General features: G+C 39.5%; 1 protein-coding gene across 6 annotated transcripts in view; it reads left to right on the forward strand.

Moving 5' to 3' along the window:
* The first annotated feature begins 1 nt into the window (after position 1).
* Positions 2–26,255, forward strand: part of ZDHHC15 (zinc finger DHHC-type palmitoyltransferase 15) — a 394,441-nt gene continuing 368,187 nt past the window's right edge. For all 6 annotated transcript variants that reach the window (XM_060183155.1, XM_060183154.1, XM_060183157.1 and 3 more), the window contains exons 1-3: positions 2–268; positions 18,675–18,701; positions 23,790–23,884. In XM_060183155.1, coding sequence (XP_060039138.1) covers positions 118–268; positions 18,675–18,701; positions 23,790–23,884 — 273 coding nt within the window. In that variant the 5' untranslated portion in view covers positions 2–117. The remainder of the gene's footprint in view (positions 269–18,674; positions 18,702–23,789; positions 23,885–26,255) is intronic.

A 26,255-nucleotide genomic window follows, 5' to 3' on the forward strand; every position in this document is an offset into this window, starting at 1 on the left:
CGCCCTGCGAGAAGGTTCCCGCCAGGCTAGACAGTGGAGCGCCGCACAACCAGCCTTCCCGCCTCTCAGCTGCAGCCCCAGCCTTTCCGACCCAGCGCCAGCAGGCCTGCTAGGTCGATGTTCGAGTTGAAGATGCGGCGGGGCTGGAAGATGGCTCTGTCCGAGGGTCTGCGGTTCTGCCGCCGAATAGTTTCCTGGGTGCCAGTGCTCGTCATAGTCCTCGTTGTGCTCTGGTCCTACTATGCCTACGTCTTTGAACTCTGTTTGGGTAAGTAGACCTGGGCACCTGCAGTGGGGGAATTCCAGCATAATTATCTGCCCTGCTCCTCTGCGTTCCCAGCCTTCAAACTGCGGGTTTTCCTTCAGCTCCCTGCAGGGTACCCCTTCTCCAACCTCTGGCTTCCCACAATATTCCTTGGGCTTTTTTTTTTTTTTTTTTTTTTCCCCCCAGGAGGATTCCGTCATGGCCCTATCGGTTTCTACCTAGGTTTTCTTGCATTAGTTCCTGGTCTTAGACACAAAAATTTCCTCTCCCTAGAATTCTCATTTCTCTACAGGACAACCACGTGTGCCTTGTGTTATTCTTGAGCTACCCCCTACCAATAGAGAACATAACTTACTTTGTGTCCTCAAACCTCTAGAATAACACTAGGCACACGTGGTCGCCCTCACACAAGGAATCCCACCACCAGTGTATTGGTCTAGGAGCCCCACATTTCTTTACTAGTTTCCTTTCACTCAGTAGGAATCCCAAAATATTTCCTGTATTCTCTTAAAACCTCCCCCCCCTCTCTCACACACACACACACACACACACACACACACACACACACACACACACACACGCACACATATTAAGAGTTATCTGTTACCGTGTTCATCCTTACACACTGACTAACTAGACTGTTTCACATCATCTCCCATTTGGGGTACCACAGTACAAGTTTTATTCCTTCTCTCTTGTTCACGTAGTAAACCTTCCATTCTCTTTCTCTGCAAGCTTCACCATTTTCTTCAATAGAAGAAAGTCCCACAACGCATCAGAATAGAGCCTTTGATTTTGTCACTCTGTGGATCCCTTTGGTTTCCTGCCTTCTGGTTTTGAGAACCATCATTAACTCCTTCCCATTTTTTTTTTCTGACACCTATTCCGAATGACACTACTTTAAAAATTATTTTATTAGGGAAATTATGATTTACAAGACAGCTGTTGTCACATGGGTACAAATTTCTCATCTTTCTGTTCCCACCACCAGCCCACTGTAGATTGATAATAGTGTTATAAGTTCAGTAATGATAAGGACAGGGAGGTATGGGCAATGCAAGTACAGAAAATATAGGAAAGAGCCTAGGATTTTGTGTTAGGAATTATTGTGGAGTTCTAGGTCTCCTTATAGATAAGGAGTGGATGGAGTGTTTTTTTTAGTGTGTTAAAATAGGGTACAAAAGGAGATTCCTGATTTTTAAAAGGTGGTATTATGAGAGGGGGCAGTAAATGAGAAACTCATTGGAAGGGACAGGAAATGTTATAAATCTAAATGGAAAATGTTACTTATTTAATTTGAGAAGACAGGAGACAAGTGCAATTCTAGAGGAAAAGTGAGAATAAATAAAAACAATAAGAAACCCAAAGAGGAACGTCATAGCAAAGTTTGGGTTAATAGTGGAAAAGAACTGTAAGAGATGGAAGTCAGTTTCAGAAAAAGATATAAAAGGAATCATGATCAGAAAAATAATAGCACTTGAAATGGGAATAAGAGAGACCCTGGAAAATCTTGTGGGGAGGTAAGGAGGACATTGGTATGAGAAGGCAGTGGAAAAAGAAGAACCATAGTATGATAAAAGTAGTGTCGTTTCAGAAACAAGGAAAGAAGGACAAAACACCATTAAACTTAGACTAGGCATGGGTTGGGGGAGTGGAGGTTTAGGAGAGGGGACTGAGTGGCTGATTGACAGCCCTCTCCTACATTATTTGCACTAACCTGGAAGAGGACCTAGATTGGTGGTGGAAATGGTGTGCAGACATCTATTGTAGAAAGATGAGAAATTTTTCCCCTGTAACAACAGTTGTCTTGTAAATCATTATTTCACTAATAAAGCTAAAATTTACATAGAGTTTACTTGCAATAGAAATTTGATAACTTCACTTTTCTCTCAGGATCATTTTTTGGTTTATTTATGGTATTTTTCATTTTTATGTAAATTTTTAGAATTGCATATTCTATTTCCTTGCTATTGAGATTTTGATAAGGTCTACCTTGAATCTGTAAGCTGTTTGAAGTAATATGGACATTTTTACAGTTTTATCTCTTCTGACTCATGAACATGTGATATGCTTTTATTTCTTTTAACAATTAGACCGGCTTATAATCAGTACAAGTTATTAGCTTTCTACAAGCTCTTATTAAGTCATGTGATACTGAAAGATGAAATTCAGTGCATATTTATTTTATTAAATATATTTGCATACTTGTTATCTTGCCAGCATTGAAATGACCACATAGACAGACACACAGTCCTCACAATAACTTTATAAGGTATATGCTATCATTATGCCCATTTTAAAGAAAAGAAAACTGATGCACATTAAGAAGTTTACCTAAGAACACAGAACTCACATATGGCCAAGCTTACCCAGGTACTATGGATTCTCCACCCATACTTTAGCAACCACAGTATCTTAACTATCAACTAAGACAGAGGTCAAGATTTGTGATTCACAGACCAAAGGTAGTCTGAAGACATGTTTTATTTGGCCTGCACAGTGTTTTCCTAACATTTTGCATCAGCTATCATTCATTTAAAAACAGGGAGTAAGGTAGCCTTGACTTCCAGTTCTAGCTCTATCAGTCCCTCCTGTCATCTTCCTTTTGTAATCTTTTAACAAAGGAGTGATCATAGTTTCAGAAAGATTAAGATTTTCCTAAAATCTTATGTTCAGCATGAAAAGGAGAAGTAGGGGCCGGGTGGTGGCACACCTGGCTGAGTGCACTTAAAGACCCAGGTTTGAACCCCTGGTCCCTCCACCTTCAGGCCCAAAGCTTTGCGAGCAGTGAAGCAGTATTGCAAAAATCTCTCCCTGTCTCTCTCATTTTCTGTCACCCCCTTTCCTCTTGATGTCTGGCTGTCTCTATCCAATAAATAAAGATAGTTAATTTTTTTCTTAAAAATTAGAACCTATATTTGCCTCATATGAAAGACCATACCTTTTTCAAGTAGACTTGACTTTTAATATGACTCAGAAAATTGATACTAAGGACTTAACTTTATAGAATCTAAGCCTATTTCTCAATTCCTAATGTCAAGTTCAAGATGAAATCAAAAGTGGTACATTTGTTGTGATTACTAGAGCCCAAATTCTGTCATTAACCAACTGGGAAGCCTGGGACAAGTTACCTAATCGATTGCTCTTGATCTTTATTGCCCTGTGTACACCTTGTTTATGTGGTTGTTCATTCATATCACAAATGCTTGCTTAGATTCTGTGATATGCTAAGCATTCTTTTTTCAAGGTTTAATGCTGTATGAAAACATGGGATTATGCTTAGTTTAAAAAAGCTTAAATTTTTAGACAGGGAAGAAAGTGAGAGTAATGATTTCTGAGGTTAAAATCCAGATAATGTTTAATTGTGTTAAAATGTTGAATTCAGTGACCTTTAACATAATCCACAACATTGTATAGCCATCATTAATATATGATTCCAAAATCTTTCATAAAAAGGAAGCCGCAGAAATATTAAACTGTCACTCCCAATATCTTCTTCCTTTGGGCCTCTACCAACCACTAATTTGTGTATTTCTTCTATGAATTAATCCGTGATGGATGTTTCACCTAAATGGAAATATACAATATGTACCCTTTTATGCCTGGATTTTAAAAATTAGCATCATGCTTTTGAAATTCATCCACACTGAAGTAACACCATTTCATTTATTAAAAAAATGATGTATTTTATTTATTCCACGAGATAAAAGAGAACTAGAGCAGCACTTTGGAGTTTAAACCTCATGTTTGTTAGTTAAGAGCTCTACCACTGTGAAACCTCCTGGGCCACTACATTGTTTTTAAAAGATATCTTAGTAATATTTCATTGTACTTATATTGCATACTTTATCCATTGAACTATTGATGGACATTTGGGTTGTTTCCACCTTCTCTCTATTCTAAATATCACTACAGCAAACAGTTGTACACAATTATCTACTTGAATACTTGTTTTCAATTCTTTTTAAATTTTATTTTAGTTTATTTTACTTTTTGCCTCCAGGATTATTGCTGTAGCTCAGTATTGGCACTACAAATCCCCTGCTCCTCGGGGCCATTTTTTCCCCATTTTATTGGATAGGACAGAGAGAAATTGAGAGGAGAGGGGAAGAAAAAGATAGACACCTGTGGACCTGTTTCACCATTTGTGAAGCGACCACTCCCTGCAGGTGAAGAGTCAGGGGCTCCAATTGGGGGCTGGAACCAGGATCCTTGCAGGAGTCTTTGTGCATCGTACTGTGTACACTTGACACCCCCCCCCCCATGTGCCACTGCCCCGCCCTCCTTGTATTCAATTCTTTTGAGTAAATTCCTGGGAAAGGATTGGGGACTGCTGTATTGTATATTTACTATATGTTTCAGTTATTGGAGAAACACAGTGTCTGTACAATTTTCTATTCCTGTCAGTAGTGAAGAACTCCATTTTTTCTACATAAGCACCAATACTTGTTTTATGTTCCCTTTCATTATTAAACCCATCAGAATGAATGTGAAGTGCTATATTATTGTGATTTTGATACACATTTCACTAACGATTAGTGATGTTGAACATTTTCCACATTTGCTTGTTGGCTATTTGCATATCTTTTTAAGAAATACTTTATTTTGGATAGAGTCAGAGAAATTGAGAGGGAAGGGGAGCTAGAGAGGAGACACACACACACACACACACACACACACACACACACACCCCACCCCCATAGCACTATTTCACTACTGGTGAAGCTTCTCCCCTGCAGGTAGGATTCTGTGGCTTGAACCTGGGTCCTTGCTCATTGCAGTGTGGGTGCTCAGCCAAATGCACCATCACCCTGCCCCTTGTATATCTTCTTTAAAGGAATGTCTATTTACATTCTTTGCCTACTTTTACATTTAATTGTACTTTTGTTAATTATGTTCCAGATATTCAATTTTCATTAGACATAGGAAAACAAACCTTTTTTTTTTACATTATGTGAACCATTTTTGACTTACTAATGGTATTGTTTGCTCCACAACGTTTTTAATTTTGATAGCTTCAGTTTATTGACTTTGTTGATTGCTTTCTGAAAGATTTTAATTGGGAGTTTTTGTTTTATAAAACAGTTGTTTCATAGGCAAGGGAAATAGCATAATGGCAGTACCACATTTATTTATTTATTTTGAAATATTTATTTATCCCCTTTTGTTGTCCTTGTTGTTTTATTGTTGTTATTATTGTTGTTATTGATTTCGTCGATGTTGGATAGGACAGAGAGAAATTGAGAGACGAGGGGAAGACAGAGAGGGGTGAGAAAGACACCTGTAGACCTGCTTCACAGTTTGTGAAGCGACTCCCTTGCAGGTGGGGAGCCGGGGGGCTCCAACCAGGATCTTTATGGTGGTCCTTGCGCTTTGCGCCATGTGCGCTTAACCTGCTGCGTTACCGCCCCACTCCCTTCCATAATTATACAAGAGTATGTTTTTTTCCAGGACAGTTCATTCAGTCTCATTAATTCATTTCTTCTCCTACTAGTACCACACTGTATTTACTACTGTACCTTTGCAATAAATTTTAAAGTCAAGAAGTATGAGTCTTCTATGTTTTTTTTTTAAATTCCATTTTGTTGCCCCTTTGTATTGTTTTTAGTTATTGTTGTCGTCGTTGTTGGATAGGACAGAGAGAAATGGAGAGAGGAAGGGAAGACAGAGGGGGAGAGAAAGACAGACACCTGCAAACCTGCTTCACCGCTTGTGAAGCGACTCCCCTGCAGGTGGGGAGTTGGGGGCTTGAACCGGGATCGTTCTGCCGGTCCTTGTTCTTTGTGCCACCTGCGCTTAACCCGCTGCGGTACAGCCTGACTCCCTATGTTTTTCTTTTTAAAGACTGATTTTACTTATTTCATATCAGATAGATATTTTACATGAAAAATGTCAAGGGATTCCAGAGCACTGCTCCAGGATGTGGGGTACTAATGGTCAAACCCAAAGTCTCAGTCATTTTACTGTTTTTTTTTCCCCCAGCCACTGACTTCAATTTATTTAGCTACTCATTGATAAGATTTATTTGTTTACATTACAGATGAGAGAGACCATAGCACCACTCTGGCATATGTGATACTATAGACTGAACCAGGAAACACATACATTTAAGTCTTTCACATTACATGCTGAATCATCTCCCTAGCCATGTACATTTATTCAAGTTTATTTTGTAGACCAGCATTATGTTCTACATTTGCTAGTTGTTCCTTGTACATTTGAGAAGAGTATGTATGTTCTGTCATTGGCTTGAGCATTTTACGTATGATTAATAGGTGTAATTGGTTTCTAATTTTGCTAAAATCCTATATTTTCTTTTTATGATTCATCTATTAATGCTTTACAATAGTACAGAATTTCTGGAGTACAGCTTCACACTTCTGGATGTGTGTAATACTCACCACATCAAACTTCAAAGTTTTAGTGTGATTTCACTAGAAAAATAGCCTGTTTGCTCATTCTTCCTGTCTCTTCCCCTTGATCTCAGATAAGTACAACAATTTTTCATCTCTTAAAAATGTGTTACCACACTTCAACCCTTTCTCTAAGGAAAGCACCAATATTTTTCCATCAAAGTTAAAAAAATTCTGTTACATTGTTGGTGGGGCTGCAAACTGGCACAGTTCCTTTGGAAAACTGTATAGAGAGTTCTTTAATAAAAATGGAAATACCTGACTGCCCAGCAATATCCCACTGCGTACACTTATCCAAAGGTCATGAAAACAAATGTGAAGGGACATATGCACCCCCATATTCATAGCTGAATATTTCACAATAACCAAATGGCCTAGATGTCAATCAATAGATGACTGGCTAAAGAAGTTGTGGGAAAGAGCATGGTAGATAAATGGTTATACAAAAAGACTTTGATGCCTGAAGCTGCGAAGTTCCAGGTTCAATTCTCTATGCTACTATATACCAGAGTGAAGCAGCGTGCTGATAAGAAAAAAAGAAGTTATGGGATCTACACTCCATGGAATACTATTCTGCAGTCAAAAAGATGATGCTGTGTCCATTAGGATAAAGTAATTAGAAATGGAGGTGATTGTGCTTAGGAAAATAAGCAGAGAAGTAAAAGGCAACTACCAGATGGCTTTACTCATGTGGAATCTAAATAATTGTAACACATGAACTTGCAAAAAAAAAAAAAAACCAAGTAAACAAACTGTCTCAAAGATACTGTGATAACTATGGTGGTTATTGTTTGGCGGATGTGTGGGAGCATAGGATTTTGGTGGTGGGTGTGATGTGGAACTATACCCTATAGTTTTACAATCTTGTAAACAGCTGTTTATCATGAATTTGAACAATAAAAAAATTTATTTTTTTCCTTTTTTAAAAAAATTTTATTTATAAAAACGAAACACTGACAAAAACATAGGATAAGAGGAATACAACTGCACACAGTTCCCACCACAAAAACTCTGCAAAAAAAGAAACATTTATAAAAAGGAAACACTGCCAAAAACCATAGGATAAGAGGGGTACAATTCCACCCAATTCCCACCACCAGAACTCCGTATCCCATGCCCTCCCTAATAGCTTTCCTATTCTTTAACCCTCTGGGAGTATGGACCCAAGGTCATTATGGGGTGCAGAAGGTGGAAGGTCTGGCTTTTGTAATTGCTTCCCCGCTGAACATGGGCGTGGACAGGTCAATCCATACTCTCAGCCTGTCTCTGTCTCACTCTTTCCCTAGTGGGGCAGAACTCTGGGGAAGCTGGGTTCTAGGACACATTGGTGGGGTCATCTGCCCAGGGAAGTCCTGTTGACATCATGGTATTATCTGGAACCTGGTGGCTGAAAAAAACATATATATTTGCTCCCAGGGTTATTGCCTGGGCTCTGTGCCTGCACCACAAATCCACAGCTCCTGGAGGCCATTTTTTCCCTTTTGTTACCCTGGTCATTTTACCGTTGTAGTGTTTATTATTATCTTTATTATTGATGTTGTTGTTGGATAGGACAGAGAGAAATGGAGAGAGGAGGGGAAGACAGAGGGGGAGAGAAAGACAGACACCTACAGACCTGCTTCAGCACCTGTGAAGTGACTCCCCTGCAGGTGGGAAGCCGGGGGCTTGAGCTGGGATCCTTGTGCTTTTGTGCCACGTGCACTTAATCCACTGCACTACCGCCCGACCCCCCAAGATTTTTAAATATTTATTTATTTCCTTTTTGTTGCCCTTGTTTTTATTGTTGTAGTTACTGTTGTTGATGTCATCGTTGTTGGATAGGACAGAGAGAAATGGAAAGAGGAGGGGAAGACGGGGGGGGGTGGGGAGGTGGGGAAGATAGACAACTACAGACCTGCTTCACCGCCTGTGAAGCTACTCCCCTGCAGGTGGGGAGCCGGGGACTGGAACCGGGATCCTCAGGCGGCTCCTTGCGCTTTGCACCACGTGTGCTTAACCCTCTGTTCTACCTCCTGACTCCCCCAGAAAAGATTTAGGATATAAAGCAGATCAAATTGTTGACTAATCATGAACCTAAAGGATGGAATATTGCAGATGAAGATTTGGGGTGTCCATTTTGAAAAAAGCTAGTAGTCTATTTTATGGATATTCAAAGAGGCCATGACTGAGCCTGACATCTGATATGCAGGTGGACTCAGGTTATTGTCTGGGGAGATGTCATCATGGCTGGAAACAGGGCTAGAAAGCTGGATCAGGGAAGAGAGTAGCTTCCAAATATAGGAAAAGTGTATAAATATTTTTTACTGTAAACCCCATCAATTTGATCTGGCGCCCATATTCAGCATAGGAGCCTATGTAACCTCTGCATCCCTCTAGATCCAAGTCGGATTTTGTGGTCAGGAGTAAGAACATTTCAGGTTGCACAGATTTCAGGACCCATCTTCCTCAGGCGGTAGGCAGAGTGTGTTATCCAACCTCCTTTTGGAAGATGGAACAGTCTCTGCCATTGTTGATCCACATTGAGGGAAAGCTCCTATAGGGACCCACAAAAGAGTCCATTATGTTTTTCCTGATGGAGATGATCAGTGACTGTGGAGAGAGAGATCTGTTTGAGGTCTAGGCCCATCATATCTGTGTGGGAATCCCAGGACTCCCGGACTAGGGCCCCAGATAATGGGGTGGCCTGGTAGTGACTAAAGAGTCCACATTAAAGTATGCCAGTCTCTTACCCTTATTCAGCTTTTGTAGTCCTTACTTTGATAAGGTTGGCTTTGGAGTGACTGAGGGAAGTATAATAGGAAGTATATGAGAAGGTATCTAGGTCTAAGTCCGAACTATTTGATTAGGTACATTATGGTGTCTTTTTAGGTCTTTCTATTTGCTTGCTGCATTTATCAACTCACTGCAAACTATTGTACACTTTTGCTTATTGTATATATTTTGCCCTAATTTATGGATACATGTGTATATCTGCCCTATATCATGGGACCTGGTCTATATCTAGGTTTTGGGGCTTTGTTTAGGAAGTGAGCCACCAAGAATGGAATTAAGGAATCCTATGAGAAAGGAAAGGTCTTTCCAAGTATTGAGGCGGAAGGGTTGACATTCCATGCCTGATGTCTCTGGATACAGTCTGAGGAGAAGCACGCCCACCGAGGTGGTACTGTTGCATTGAATAGGTTGGGATCAGCAGATGCATTATCAGTTGGTTTGAACTGAGAGAAGCATGCAGGAAAGTGAGCCCCACCCTAGAGGTTCCAGGACTAGGAGATGTATGGGCTTTTTAGAGGAAGTGAGAGGTTCCTGCTATCTTAGGGTTTAAGAAGACAATGGATAGTTATTGCTATAATCAAATCATTTGACATTTGGGTTAACTTTGAAAATCTCATTGTTAGGATTTGCTGTATCATACACGACCTCAACTGTAATTTATGTCCTTTGACATTATTTATATATATAGCTGTATCTTATAAAGTAACGCCACTGGTTGATTCTGCTCTCCCTGGTCTAAGCTTTCAGGAAACTTAATATCTCAAAGAATAGGTCATTATTAGAAATATATTAACAATTTGAGTCCACTGTTGGAATTCAATCTGATTGAATTTTGAAGTCTTTGTGAAGTCTTAACTGCTTAGATCGAAGGAACATATACTCAGCCTATGCACCAAAAAATTTGAGATATTCAATCCATTTTTGCCCTCTCATATTAATTAAATAGTGATTGGATAGATGTTTTTGTTTTGTATGGATAGTTCCCTAGGGAAGAGTTTGATGGGTCTAGGATAGTCCCATATCTAGTCTTCTGAATTTCCTCCAGACTATCTTCCACAAGGATTGAACCAATTTAAATCCCTACCAGCAATGTAGAAGTGTTTCTTTTCCTCTACATCCTCACCAGGACTTGCTTCTGTCTTTTCTCATGTATGATATTCTCACAAGTGTGAAGTAGTATTTCTTTTATTTGCATAGCTCAGATAATTAGTGATTTTGAGTACTTTCTTTTTTAAAAAAGAAATGTATTTACTTGTTTATAACTAGAGGTACATAGGGATAGATAGATGATAGATAGATAGATAGATAGATAGATAGATAGATAGATAGATAGATAGGAGATAAAGACAGACAGACAAACACTGAGACCAGAGCACTGCTCAGCTTTGGCTTATGACATTCTGGGGATTGAACCTGAGACCTCAGAACCTCAGGCATGAGAATCTTTTACTTTTTTCTTTTTTAAAATTTCTTTATTGGGGGATTAATGGTTTACAGTTTGCCGGTCCCAGTTCGGGGCGCCAGTTGCAGGGCTAGCTTCGTGGGCGAGAGAGAGACGACCAGGGACTCATGGCTGAGCTGGAAACACAGTTCAATCTTTATTGATGAGTGGGGATGCAGTTCGATCTAGCTCTAATCACTATCCTGTCCTTATATATCTCCTGAGGTGGAAGTGTCAGTAAGAGGAAGTACCTAGGATGGGGATGGGGAGAAGGAAAAAGCGCGCGAACCAGTGGGGATTAAACCAATGCCAAGAAAACAATGATTATGTAAATAGACTACAGTGTAAGTAATACAAGCGAACCTAATGTGATGATCAAAACAGAAGGCCTTATAAGCAGAATTTATAAGCATACCAACAACAGTTGACAGTAAAATACAATAGCTTGTACGTGTATACATACATTTCCATGTAACAGTACAACTCCCACTAGGTCCTCCTCTGCCATCATGTTCCAGGACCTGAACTCTTCCCCTACCCCAGAGTCTTTTACTTTGGTGCAGTACACCCACTCCAGTTCACGTTCTGCTTAGTGTTTTCCCTTCTTGTTTTTCAACTTCTTTTTATGGGTGAGATCATCCCATATTCATCCTTTTGTTTCTGGCTTATCTCATTTAACATGATATCTTCAAGCTCCATCCAAGAGAAATCTTTTCCATAACCATTTATGATGTCTCCTCAACTGGACTTTGAGCATTTTCTCATGTATATTGGTCATACAGGGTTCTAGTGAGGTTTTTTTTTTCTTTTTAATTTTTGCCTCCAGAGTTATTGCTGGGACTCAGTGCCTGCACTACGAATCCATTGCTCCTGGAGGCTTTTTTAAAATTTTTTCCCTTTTGTTGCCTTGTTGTGTTATCGTTGTTGTGGTTATTATTATTGTTGTTGTTCTTTAAAATAATGTCATTATTGGATAAGACAGAAAAATGGAGAGAGGAGGGGAAGACAAAGAGGAGGAGAGAAAGGCACCTGCAGATTTGCTTCACCACTTGTGAAGCGACCCTCCTGCAAGTGGGGAGCCAGATGCTCGAACTGGGATTCTTGGGCCAGTCCTTGCACGTCGTGCCATGTGTGCTTAACCTGCTGCGCTACCGCCCCCAACTCTTTCTAGTGAGTTTTGATTGTTTGTTTTGTTGAAGTTTGTGAATTCTTTATATATTTTTTCTTATGAGCCATCTGTCTAATGTATGGCATCTAAAGATCTCCCATTCTGTAGGGTGTCATTCTGTCTTGACGATGATTCCCTTTGCTGTGGAAGCTTTTCAGTTTGATGTGGTTCTAATGGTTTACTTTAGTTTTTGTTCGGTTGCTGTTAGATTTTATTCTTCAGAGATCTTTCTGAAGAAAACCTAATGGAATTTTCTGGTATGTATTCGATGGTTTATGGTCTAATTAATGTTCAGGTCTTTGCTCCATGGAGTAGACTTTAATGCATGGTGATATGTGGTGGTCCTGTTTCATTTTGCCACATTTCAACCCATTCTTCCCAGCACTATTTGTTGAAAATAATCTCCTTTCTCCATTGAATGTTCTTGGACTCCTTGTCAAAACTTAATTGTACCCGTAGCTACTTTTTTTTCTGGACTGGGAATTCTATTCTACTCATTTTGCATCTAATTTTGTTCCAGTACTGGCAGTTTGGGTTATATTAGCCCTGTAGTATAATTTGAGGCTAGGACATGTGATGCCTTAACTTTTTTTTCTTCCAGGACTATTTTAGCATTTATGGGTGTTTTACAGTTCTCGATAAGCTCTTGCAGGTTTTGTTCTATTCCACTGATGAAATGTGTTGGAAGCTTCATAGCGACTGCATTAAGGTGGTATATAGCTCTGGGTAGGATGGCCATTTTAACAATCTTAATTCTTCCAATTCATGGGCACGAGATATCTTTCCACTTGCATCTTTTTCTTTTTCCTTTAATAGTAACTCACAACTGTCAGTGTATAAACCTTTCATCTCCTTAATTTATTCCTGGATACCTAATTGTCTTTGCTGCTACTGTAAAATGGGGTTTCTCCAAGTCCTTTGTCCTTTTATTTTCTGATCTTGTTGCTGAAGTTGAACCTATAAGTGAGATCTCTTTAGTATTTGTACTTCTCTTTCTGGACTGTGTCATTTAACATTATGCCTTCCAGTTCCATCCAAGATTGATTACTAGCAGGCAGGCACCAGGTTACTGTGTGTGGAGATCTGTGAGTGCTAGGACTAGGGCAGTGAGTCCCAGCATGTAGGAATGGCAACCCAGCCAACTCTGAGTGGGGGTGGGGCATGCTCGGATAGGCATGTGCCACGGTTAGGGCGACAGATTCCAGCAGGGAAGAGCAGCACTTAGTGGACTTTGGCTATTTGCATAGGCAGATGGTTGTCATGGTTAAGATGGCCTGTAGTAGCTGGCTTCCTGGAGTGTGTATGTTGCTACAGTGATTACTAGGTATTATTCACCAAGACACACTGGATTTGGAGTTAGCCTGGAAGATTGTAGTCTGGGAGGTGGCACAGTGATAAAGCTTTGGACTCTCAAGCATGAGGTCCTGTGTTCAATCCCCGGCAGCACATGTGCCAGAGTGATGTCTGGTTCCTTCTCTCTCCTATCTTTCTTATAAATAAATAAAATCCTTTAAAAAATGGAAAAATGGATACCAGGATAACCTTGGAGCCAAAAAGAATATATGTCTAAATTAATTATGGTCATTTCTCTTAATGCAATATTAGGAAAATAAATGTGATACTGTGTCTTAGGATAAAAGTTTCTTTTTCCTTAGAAGTACATAACTTCTTTTTTAAAAAAATATTTATAAAAAGGAAGCATTGACAAAACCACCACCAGATCTTCATATCCCATCCCCTCCCCTGATAACTTTCCTATTCTTTAATGCTCTGGGAGTATGGACCCAAGGTCATTGTGGGCTGAAGAAGGCTGAAGGTCTGGCTTCTGTAATTGCTTCCCCACTGAACATGGGCGTTGACAGGTCGATCCATACTCCCAGCCTGCCTCTTTCTTTCCCTAGTAGGGTGGGACTCTGAGGAAGGGGCGCTCGAGGACTCATTGGTGGGGTTGCCTGTCCAGCGAAGTCTGATCGGCATCATGCTAGCATCTGGAGCCTGGTGGCTGAAAAGAGAGTTAACATACAAAACCAAACAAATTGTTGAACAATCATGGACCTAAAGGCTGGAATAGTGCAGATGAAGAGTTGGGGGGCCCTCCATTTTGTAGATAGCTAGTAGGCATATTTTAGTTATATTCCAAAGGGCCTGTGGCTATACTAGTTTTTTTTTTTTTTTTGCCTGAGCCTGAAATCTGATATGCAGGTGAATCAAAGTTATTGTCTGGGCAGATGATATCATGGCTGTAAAAGGGACAGAAAGCTGAATCAGGGAAGAGAGTAGCTCCTTAATATGGGGAAGGGGGTATAAATATTGTTGATTGTAAACCCCGTTGATTTGATTTGGTCTGGGGCCCATATTCAGCTGAGGAGCCTATGTGACCTCTGCATCCCTGTAGATCTGAGCTCACATTCTGTGGTCATAAGTAGGAACATTCCAAGCTGCCCCAATATCAGGACCCATCTTCCTCATGTGTAGCGTAGAGTATGTTGTCTAACCTCCCTTCAGAGGATGGAACATTGTCTACCGTTGTTGATCCAACTTGAGGGCAAGGTCCTATGGGGGCCCACAAAGGGGTCTATTATGTTGTTCCTGATAGAGATGACTGGCAACAATGGAGAGAGGGATTTCTTTGAGGTCTAGGCCCATCATGTCTGTTTGGGAATCTCAGGACTCCCCAGATAGGGCCCCAGCTGATGGGGTGGTCTGATAGTGACTAAAGAGTCATCATTAAGTTATGCCAGTTTCTTGCCCTTATTCAGCTTTTGCAGTCCTTGCTTTGCTAAGGTTAGCTTTGGAGTGAGTGAAAGAACTGTAATAGGAGGTAGGTGAGGGGGTTATCTAAGTCTAATTAGATACTATTTATTTATTTATTTTTATTTAAGAAAGGAGACTTTAACAAAATCATAGGATGGGGGGTACAACTCCACACAATGCCCACCACCCAATCTCCATATCCCATCCCCTCCCCAATAGCTTTGCCGTTCTCTATCCCTCTGGGAGCATGGACCCAGGGTTGTTGTGGGTTGCAGAAGGTGGAAGGTCTGGCTTCTGTAATTGCTTCCCTGCTGAACATGGGCGTTGACTGGTCGATCCATACTCCCAGTCTGCCTCTCTCTTTCCCTAGTAGGGTGAGTCTCTGGGGAAGCGGAGCTCCAGGACGCATTGGTGGGGTCTTCAGTCCAGGGAAGCCGGGCCGGCATCCTGATGGCATCTGGAACCTGGTGGCTGAAAAGAGAGTTAACATACAAAGCCAAACAAATTGCTGAAGAATAGGTACTATTTCATTATGAACTTGATACTGACTCACTGCAGACTATTGTGTACTTTTGCTTTCAGGTATATATTTTGCCCTAATTTACGGATACATGTGGACATATGCTCTGTCTCACAGGACCTGGTCTATATCTAGGTTTTGGGTCTTTGTTAGGAAGTGAACCAACCACCTGGAATGGAATTAGAGAATCCTATGAAAGGAAATATCTTACCTGAGTAATGAGGCTGAAGGGTTGACATTCCATGCCTAATGTCTCTGGGCACAATCTGAAGTGAAACATGCTGAGGTGGTACTCCTTGCATTGATTATACTGAGATTGGCAGATGCAATATCATTTGGTATGAATTGAGAGAAGCATGCAGGAAAATGAGCCCCACTCAAGGGGTTCCAGAATTGGGGGAAATATAGGCTCTATAGAGGAAGTGGGATGTTCCTGCTGTCTTAGGGTTAAGAAGACAATAGATAGTTAATTGCTGTAATCACATTATTTGACAATTGGGTTAAATTTGAAAAAAATCCCTTTGTTAGGATTTGCTATATCATACACAACATCACCATAATTTATGTCCTTTGACATTATTTGTATTTATCTGTGCCTCTGGTTGCTTCTGTTCTGCCAGGTCTAGGCTTTTAAAAGAGTCAACATATCAAAGACTCAGCCTATGCATTAAAAAGACTGTGCTTTAAAAATTTGAGACATTCAATCAATTTTCCCCTCTCATATTAATTAAATAGTGATTTACATGACTACAAATTAATAGGAGTGTACATAAACACGGTTCCCACCACCAAAAGACTGTGTCCCATCTCCCCCCCCCCCACCGCCCCGGGAAGCTGAACATCCACCCTCACCCTCACCCTAGGGTTTTTACTTTGGTACCCCACTCCAGTTTTAGTGAAATACTGATTTTTTTCTTTTTTTTTTAATTGGGGAATTAATGTTTTACATTCAACACTTAAGTACAATAGTTTGTACATGCATAACATTCCCCAGTTTCCCATATAACAACACAACCCCCACTAGGTCCTCTGAATCCTTCCTGGACCTGTATTCTCCCACCCACCCACCCCAGAGTCTTTTACTTTGGTGCAATACGCCAATTCCATTTCATGTTCTACTTCTGTTTTCTTTTCTGATCTTTTTCAACTTCTGCCTGAGAGTGAGATCATCCCATATTCATGCTTCTGTTTCTGACTTATTTCACTCAGCATGATTTTTTCAAGGTCCATCCAAGATCGGCTGAAAATGGTGAAATCCTGCTTTTTCTTTCCCTTTCTAGAAGTACAGAACTTCTAAAGGAACTTTTACAAGAAAATTATTTTCTCTTGTTTATTGAAGTCTTAGAGACTTCAAGAATGAAAATATTTTACAAGTCCAATGCTTAACTGATGACTAAAATGTTCTTTATATTATTTCCAAGTGTTTGTCATGCACAACTCACTCCTTTTCAGTGCTGCTTTGTTGCTGTTGACATTGTCAGTCTCTTCACTGTCATTTCTTCTTGTACTGAACTAAAATATATCTACCTGAATCTTTTACCCACTGATTTTATTTCTGTCCTTCATTCTTGGATCATATAAACCAATCTGGTTTGCACATTACTTGAAGAGAGTTGCTACTTACCTGGAGATGTAACTGGTTCCCGTTAATCTTTTCCATATACAGACAACATTTGCAAAACACTGAGTAATCATTTTCCTTTACCTACAGTGCTATAGCAAGTGACCAAACAAATGGGAGTTAGGACCTTCACCTCTTGTTTAGCGGTGAGTGTTAAGCTACAGAGGTAGAAAGAGATCTATCAAACAGCAACTTGCTAGCTGCTCTTTATTGATCTCTGAACACCTCTTTACTTTGTCACTCCGTTTTAAAGAAATGTTTTTAACCAAATACAGGACCTAGTGGAACTGATTCCATCATGCAACATGCATGTGAAAAAAGATGAAGTCACAAAGTGCCTCATACATTCTCCTTGTTTCTGCTTCTATTTATATTGTCAAAGTAGAGTATATGCTTACTTCCAGCATTCTTAATCAGGATTCTTTAATTGTAAATTTAAGGAAGGAATCAGTATTGACCTGTAGGAAAGTATATTAGAAAAAATGAGAACATAACCAGTGTGTTATAAAGTGCAAAGAAAATGAAATATTTTAAAGATAATCCCTTCAAATTACTGTTAAAAGGAGATTTTGGGGGCCTGGCGGTGGTGCACCCAGTTAAGCACACATAATACTAAGAGCAGATTTTATGATTCACAAAAAGGAAGAGCATGAAATAATGATCAGTGAAATGCCTGAAATGATCAGTGACATATCCCCTAGAATATAGTCTTTTTCTCTTGATTATTGTTTCCCCATTTTTTTAGCCTTAACTATTTTTCATTTTATATGAAAATTATGTTATTTAATAGTTTTTCAAGACTAAGGACCATACTCTGTAATTTTCACTTTACCATGGGGAGTGAGTCAAGACAAATAAGCATCACATTGCACAAATGGCACTCTTTGCACAAATATCATAATATATAATAATATTATATATAATAAGCCAGCAAGGAATGATTGCAGAAATTAGATAGACATAGTATATGGAAAAATCATGGAGGCTTGAATTTAGTTCCAGCATTCATCTGCTTTATGACCTTGCTATTACTCCAGTTCACTTTCCCCTTCTATAAAATTAGGCAGATAAACTAGAGACTGTTAAGTTGTCTTCCTGTTCTGATATTTTATGAAATGCTAGTTCAAATATTATAATTAACATTCACTAAGAACTTGCCTTGAGCTATATGCTGAATAGCAGTTATATTCATTAAGTCAAGTAGTACTCAGGTATCCTTTGTGTAGTGACCATTGTTGGGTAAGTAAAAGAACATGACCAGGGTTATAAAGTAGAACTATTGGGCTTCTAATGATCACTACCAAATGGTCAGTCTGACTTTGGAGTTAGTATGCTGCTTCCAAATCACATTACCTCTCAGTATAAAAGAGAAACTCAGTTTTTAAAGCTGTTCTGTAATGACTACATTGGAAAACCGAATAATCATCTCCTTATTTATTAGTTTTTCAGTTATTAATACTATGTTTGAGTTATACTATTAGTTGGCTTTTTCAATATCAAGTACAGGCTATATTTGTACTTACTGAATGAGTAGAATTATTAAATACTCAGGTTTTATGATGAAGTAAAGTGAAAAATCCTTGCCTTTCCTCATCTTAGCTGGTGGTTTTTTTCCTAAAGTACTATTGAATAAATTGCTCAAAAGTTATATTAAGGAAAAATTGTTAGAAAAACAATGTCTTAAAATATCGCTGATTTTGGACTCTCTTTCTTTTTACAGTGACTATTTTGAGTCCAGCAGAAAAAGGTAAGATTGCATTAAAAATTATATTGATCAGGACAGTGCCCCTCTGTCAGTCTTAAAGTGAATTGTATAAAAGCATATTAAACTCAACAAGTACTATGATGGCACTTATCAGGAAGCTTGAATAGGGATATAGATGAAATTGCCTTCAGTTGTCCATTTGGTTATAGAACCAGAATTGGCAGGACATATGATAGAAATTACCAGTATTGCCAGGTTTTATAATGAAATAGAACGTGAGTATAATTCCTTTAATCATTATGACTACACTCTTTCAGTTCATCAATGTTTTTTTTTTTTATTGTTGCAAGGGTTATTGATGGGACTCGGTGCCTACATGATAAATCCACTGATCTTTGCGGTGATTTTTTCCCACTTCTTTTTCTCTAAGCATATATATGTATATATATATATATATATACATATATATATATACATATATATATATATATGTAATAGTGGTTTACAAGATTATAAGAATACAGGAAAAAAAAAAGAATACAGGGTGCAGTTCTAGACTACACCCTTGACCAAAGTTCACACCTTCCTAATGATAAAGACCATAGTTCTCAGAAAGTCTTAGAGACAATTTATTTGCTTTTAGGTTTTTTTTTTGCATTTTTTTTGTGTGTGAATCAGTTCCCAAAACTCCAAATACAAGTGAAACCATATCCTGTAGTTGTTTTCTTTATGTATATATATAATTTACTATTAATAGTATGTATATATTTATTATTTGATATTAATACTCTGTTACAAGATTGTAAGATTACAGTATATAGTTCCACACCACCAAAGTTTCTGCACCCTCCCACCTCCCAAAGATAGCTATCATAGTTCTTATAAATCTTAGTTTGTTTGCTTCTGTTCTGTTTGGATTTTTTTGGCAAGTTTATATAAATCAGATCTCTAGATTCCACATCTGAGTGAATCCATCTTTTACCTCTAAGCATAGTCACCTCCAGTTCCACCCATTTTGTCCCAGAGGACTCAATATTATCACTTCTGAGTGCAGAGTAGTATTCCATGGAAGTATATATCCCAAAACTGTTTTAGCTAATGGGCATTTAGGCTGCTTCTCATCTTTGGCTATTGTGAATAATACAGCTATGAACAGAAGGGTGCATGTGTCCCTTCCAATTAATGTTTCAGTGTCCATTGGATAAATGCCTAAGAGCGGTATTCCTGAATCATAAAGTAATTTCATTTTTTTAAGGACTCTCCATAGTCTTCCAAAGGGGATGCACCAGTTTGCATTTCCACCAGCAGTGTAGCAGAGTCCCTTTTTCTCCACAACCTCTGTAATACCTGCCATTTCCTCTTTTGTTGATAGACGCCATTCTCTCAGGAGTGAGAACAATACACCAAACCCAGTCCAAGTTCAACTTTGTGTTTCCCTTTCTTTTATTTCTCAACTTCTCTCCATGAGTGAGATCATCCCATACTCATTCTCTTCCTGCCTTATCTCATTTAACATGATTCCTTCAAATTCCGTCCAGGATGAGGTGAAGAAGGTGAATTCATGAATCTTAATAGTTAAGTAGTATTCCATTGTGTGTGTATATATATATATATATATATATACCACAATTTTCTCTGTTGTTGAACAGCTGGGTTGCTTCCAAGTTTTGGCTATTACAAATTGTCCTGTTACAAACATTTGAGTACACAGATCTTTTTGAATGTGTATGTTTGATTTCTTAGGATATGTCCCCAGGAGAGGAATTGCAGGGTGTAAGGAAAGGTACATTTCTAGCCTTCTTAGAGTTCTCCAGACTGCTCTCCACAGAGGCTGGACCAATTGACATTCCTACCAGCAATGCAGGAGGGGTCCTTTGTTCTGACAACTTCTCCAGCATTTGTTGTTACAGTCCTTTATGATGTATGGCATTCTCAAAGGAGTGAAATGCTATCTATTTATTGTCTTTATTTGCTTTCCTCTGACAACCAATGACTTGGGGCATTTTTTCTTTTTTTTTTAATAATATAATTTTATTGTGCTACTTTTTAAAAAAATTTTTTATTAAGAAAGGATTAATGAACAAAAACATAAGGTAGGAGGGGTACAACTCCACACAATTCCCACCACCCAGTCCCCATAACCCACTCCCTCCCATGATAGCTTTCCCATTCTCTAGCCCTCTGGGAGCATGGACCCAGGGTCATTGAGGGTTGCAGAAGGTAGAAGGTCTGACTTCTGTAATTGCTTCCCCGCTGAACATGGGCGTTGACTGGTCGGTCCATACTCCCAGTCTGCCTCTCTCTTTCCCTAGTAAGGTGTGCCTCTGGGGAAGCTGAGCTCCAGGACACATTGGTGGGGTCTTCAATCCAGGGAAGCCTGGCCAGCATCCTGTTGGCATCTGGAACCTGGTGATTGAAAAGAGAGTTAACATATGAAGCCAAACAATTTGTTGAGCAATCATGGATCCCAAGCTTGGAATAGTGGAGAGGAAGTGTTAGGGGGATACTCACTGCAAACTCTAGTGTACTTCTGCTTTCAGGTATATATTTTGCAGTATTTTATGGATACGTGTGCACATAAGCTCTCTCTCACAGAAACTGGTGTATATCTAGGTTATGGGACTTTGTTAGAAAGTGAACTACCTGAGATGAAATTAGAGTGTACTATAAAAGGAAAGGTCTCACCCGAGTAATGAAGCTGAAGGGTTGTCATTCCACACATGAAGTCTCTGGATATAGTCTGAGGTGAAGCATGTTGAGGTGGCAATTGTTGCGTTGGTTAGGTTGTGATCGGCAGATGCAATATTTGGTTTGGATTGGGAGATGCATACGGGAAAGTGGGCCCTATCCAAGGGTTCCAGGACTGGGGGAAGTAGGGGCTCTATAGTGGAGATGTGAGGTTCCTGCTGTCTTAGGGTTCAAAAAGACAATCGATAGTTAATGTTATCATCACATTATTTGTTAATTGGGTTAACTTTGAAAAGTCCCTTTGTTATGGTTTGCTGTACAGTATCCAGTATCTTGTATATAGCTGTGCTATTGGATGCTTCTAATCTACTTGGTCTAGGCTTTTGAGAGAGTCCGCATATCAAATACATAGCCTATATATTAAAAAGATTCAGTTTGTGTTTTGAAAAACTTTGAGACATACAATCGATTTTCCCCCTCTCATATTAATTAACTACTGATTTATATGTCTACATTTTGCTAGGAGTGTACATAAACACCATTCCCACCACCAAAGGACTGTGACCCATCCCTCCCACCCACTCCCACCCCCCACTGGCCCGGGAAGCTGCATGTCTACCCCTCACCACTGGGTTTTTACTTTGGTGCCCTATGGGGCATTTTTTCATATGTGTGTTTGCTTTTTGGATCTCCTTTTTGGTAAATAATCTGTTTATATCCTCTCCCCACTTTTGGATGGGGTCATTTGATTTTTTTTGTTTCAGAGTTTGGTAAGCTCTTTATATATTTTGATTACTAGTCTTTTGTCTGATGCATGACATGGAAGGACCTTTTAAATATTTTTTTAATCTTTAGTTATTGGATAGTGACAGCCAGGAATCCAGTGGAAAGGGATGATAGAGAGTGTGAAAGACAGAGATAGCAGAATCGCTGTTTCTGCCCTTTTTTCTACATTGTTGGCTTGGAACACCTTGTTGTTCTAGCTTTAAATATGCAGGGTAAAGGGGCCTGTCTGCTACTAGGATTATCTGCATCCCAGGGTGAAGCTGTGGTGGGCACCTAGAAAGGACTCATAGAGCACCACCAGCACCCCACTGCTACAGAGGTGAGTTTGACTGTGTAAAACTGCTGCAGAGGTACCTTCATCCGGCTGCATAGTCAGGGAGCCTGGATGAGACTGTAGTGGAGGCTGAAATAGGAGGCACAGATTCACCTTGCAGAGACAAGAAGTTGGTGGCTAGGGCCTGGGGAGTGGAGTTAGGTATGAGTCTGCAGTAGAGAACTGGGAAGAGCTCAGAAATCCCCCTCTGGAGAGACAGGCTTGAACCTGGACTATACAAATGATAAAGGTGGCATACTGTCTATTCAGGTGAGCTAGCTTGCAGCCTCCCATACAACTTTTTATTAAATTATTAATTTATTTGCTACCAGGGTTACTGTTGTGGCTCAGTGCCTATATGGCAAATGCATTGCTCCTGGAAGCCTTTTCTTTTTTTCATTTTCATTTCCTTTTTTTCATATAGAGACAGAAAGAAATTGAGATGGAAAAGTGAAGGGAAGGAGAGAGAGAGAGAGAGACCTACAGCACCTGTACCATCATGATGCATCTTCCAACCACCTCCCCCCCCCCCCCCCCGCAGCAGGTGGAATCTGAGTGCTTGAACCCAGGTCCTTGTGTATGGTGACATTTACGCCCTACCAGATGTGCCACTGTCCCTACCTCATATAACTTTTTAAGGAGAGTGAAGAAGGGGCCAGGTGGTGGCCCACCTGGTTGAGCGTATATGTTAAATGCACAAGGGCTCAGATTTGAGTCCCCAGCCCCCACCTGCAGGGGGGCAAATTTTGCGAGTGATTAAGCAGGGCTGCAGCTCTCTCTCTCTCTCTCTCTCTCTCTCTCTTTCTCTCTCTCTTTTTCCTCTCTATTCAATTCATTAGAGAGATGCAAATTAAAACCACATTGATATTATATTTCACACCTGTGAGAATGGGCTTCATCAACAAAAGAAGAGAGGGTTTGTCAGGAAACCTTCAACCCATTGAATGAATCCTTCTGGCCCATTTATCGTATATTAGGTGGTCGTATTTATGTGGGTTCATTTCTGGGCTCTTGATTCTGCTCCACTGATCCAAGTGTCCATTTCTATTCCACTACCATACTGTTTTCATTACTATTGCTTTGTAGTATAAACTGAAGTTGGGGAGTGTGATACTTCATACAGCAACTTTTAAAACATGCAACTTTCAGAAAGTCCTAGTACAGAATTTGGTATGACATATTTCTGTCACTGGATGGAAAAATTAAAAGTCTGAAGTTTTTATAGTAATACCCAAAGAATACTGCTAATTGTTAAATCAAACAGAAGGTTTTTGTTGAATTATCTTTCTAAATTTCTAGAATGAAAAAAATAATAAGCACTGACTTTTATTCTTACATTTCAGTTATCTACCTCATATTCTATCATGCCATCTTTGTGTTCTTTACTTGGACCTACTGGAAGTCTATTTTTACACTCCCACAGCAGCCAAACCAGAAGGTAAGAATTCCTTGTTGTTTCATAGAGCTTAAAACAGAGAAAAGTAGAATTCCCACGAGACATGAAGCAGGTAAAAAGAGGAACAAATATTCTTCCGTTACAAAAAAAGGAGATCAAAGTGAAAAAAATTCTTTTTAAAAAATATTTTATTTATTAATGAGAAAGATAGGAGGAGAGAGAGAAAGAACCAGATATCACTCTGGTACATGTGCTGTTGGGGATTGAACTCAGGACCTCATGCTTGAGAATCTAGTGCCTTAGCCACTGAGCCACCTCCCGGACCACGTGAAAAAAATTCTTAGTGATTAATTAAAAAAAAACTCACCAACTTTTATCAGAGAAAATGCAAATGAAGACAATATTGAGATACTACCGCATACCTGTGAGATGGCCTACCTTAAAAAGGCCAAAGCCTATGACCGTTGATGAAAATGTGGAGAAAAGAGGACATTTATACATTGCTGGTAGAAATGTAAACTGTTCCAGCCTCTATGGAAAACAGTGTAGATATTTCACAAATAACTAAAAATTCACCTACCGTATGATTCAGCAATACTTCTCCTAGGTATTTATCCAAAGAACATAAAATACTAATCATAAAAGATGCATACACACCTTGTTTATTGCAACACTATTCACAGTAGCTAAGATTTGAAACAGATAAATGAACAAGTACATCATGGCCTATGGAATACTTCTCAGCTTTAGTATCAAATCTTGTATCTTATTACAATATCGATGGAGCTAAAGGGGTCATGCTAAGTTAAATATTGCAGGAGAAAGGTAAATACCAGATAATGTCACTCATTTATGGGATTCAAGACATAAAACAAGGAAAATATAGAGTGAAATATAAGCAAACTCTATACCTAAGTCTTCATACTTGAGGCTTAGTAGCTGAAGGACATGGGGGGTTGGATCTTAAAAGTGACAGAAGATTCAGTGTCATGTAGTGTAGGGAGGTGGCACTTTGGTGATGGGTGAGGCTACCTAACTCATTTTAGAGTGATGTTATACTATGCCCCTTAATAATAATACAATTTGTAAAACATTTCCTCAATAAAAACATATTGGTGAAAGTATGCTAGTGATAAGTTAGTTTATTGAAGGAGTTTATTTATTGTCACTGGGACTTTTTATATTTGAAACATTGACTAGTATTATTTTAGTTGATTAGTGTTTTATGTTCTTTGGAAACACTCAGATAGAAAGATGGGTGTAGGGGTGGCACACCTGGTTAAGCACACATGTCACCATGTACAAGGACCTGGATTTGAGACCCCACGCCCCACTCTCAAGGGGGACACTTCATAAGAGGTGAAACAGGTCTGCTTCCCTTTCTATTTCCCTTCCCCTTTCAATTTCCCTATGTCCTGTCAAATAAAATAGAAAGCAGAGATAGAGAGACAGAAAGACACCTCAGCACTGAAGCTTCCTTCAGTGTGGACAGTATGGGGTAGGGGGTACAGGACTAGAACGTGGGTTGTACCCATGACAAAGTGCATTATCCAAGTAAGCTATCCAAAAAATTTTATGGGGTGCAGAAGTTGCGGAGTTCAGGCTTCTATAATTGCTTCTCTGGTGGACATGGGCATTGGCAGGTTGATTCCCTACTCCCAGCCTGTTTTTATCTTTTCCCTAGTGTGGTAAGGCTATAGAGAGTCTTCAGGACATATTAGTGAGGTCGTCTGCCCAGGAAAGTCAGGATGGAATCATAGTATCATCTGCAACTTGGTGGCTGAAAGGTAGTAAGATATAAAGCAGACAAAATGTTTGATAAACAGGAATCAAAAAGTAGGAATAGAGTAGATGAGAATAGGGATCTTAGGGTGGAAAGAAGCTAGGAAGTTTATTTTAGGCATGTTCCAAGGGGTTCATGGCTTTCGTAGTTTTTGCTTGAGTTTGATAGTTAACATGCAGGTAGACTAAAAATATTTTCTGGGAAGATTTAGTCAGAATTGAGAATAGGGCTATGTCGGATCTCTGGCGGGGTGATCTCCAGGGGAAAGGTATCGGACCAGTTTTTTCTAGAGTAACGACACCGGGGAGCCCTTCAGCGTGCTCAGAACTCGTTTATTAGCAAGGTGGACATGAGTTAAATAGAAAACCAAACAAAGGGAATTATTATTGAAATATGTCAGAAATTACAGGTTTCTTAAAGGTCAGCTTGCCCTTATGGTAGGGGGCTGGTATAACAGGAATTGATGAAATACAACACAGTTATTCTCCATGATGCAAGCAACTTAATTATCCAAAGGTATTTGAGAGAAGCATAGGGGTTAAACCAGTAGGGTGAGACAGAGAGAAGATGGATATCAAAAGGCCATATAGTTTGGAATTTCTCTTGTCTGGGGTCTGAGGTGTATGATGG

The sequence above is a fragment of the Erinaceus europaeus genome, chromosome X (assembly GCF_950295315.1).
Source record: "Erinaceus europaeus chromosome X, mEriEur2.1, whole genome shotgun sequence".
Taxonomy (NCBI): Eukaryota; Metazoa; Chordata; class Mammalia; order Eulipotyphla; family Erinaceidae; genus Erinaceus; species Erinaceus europaeus.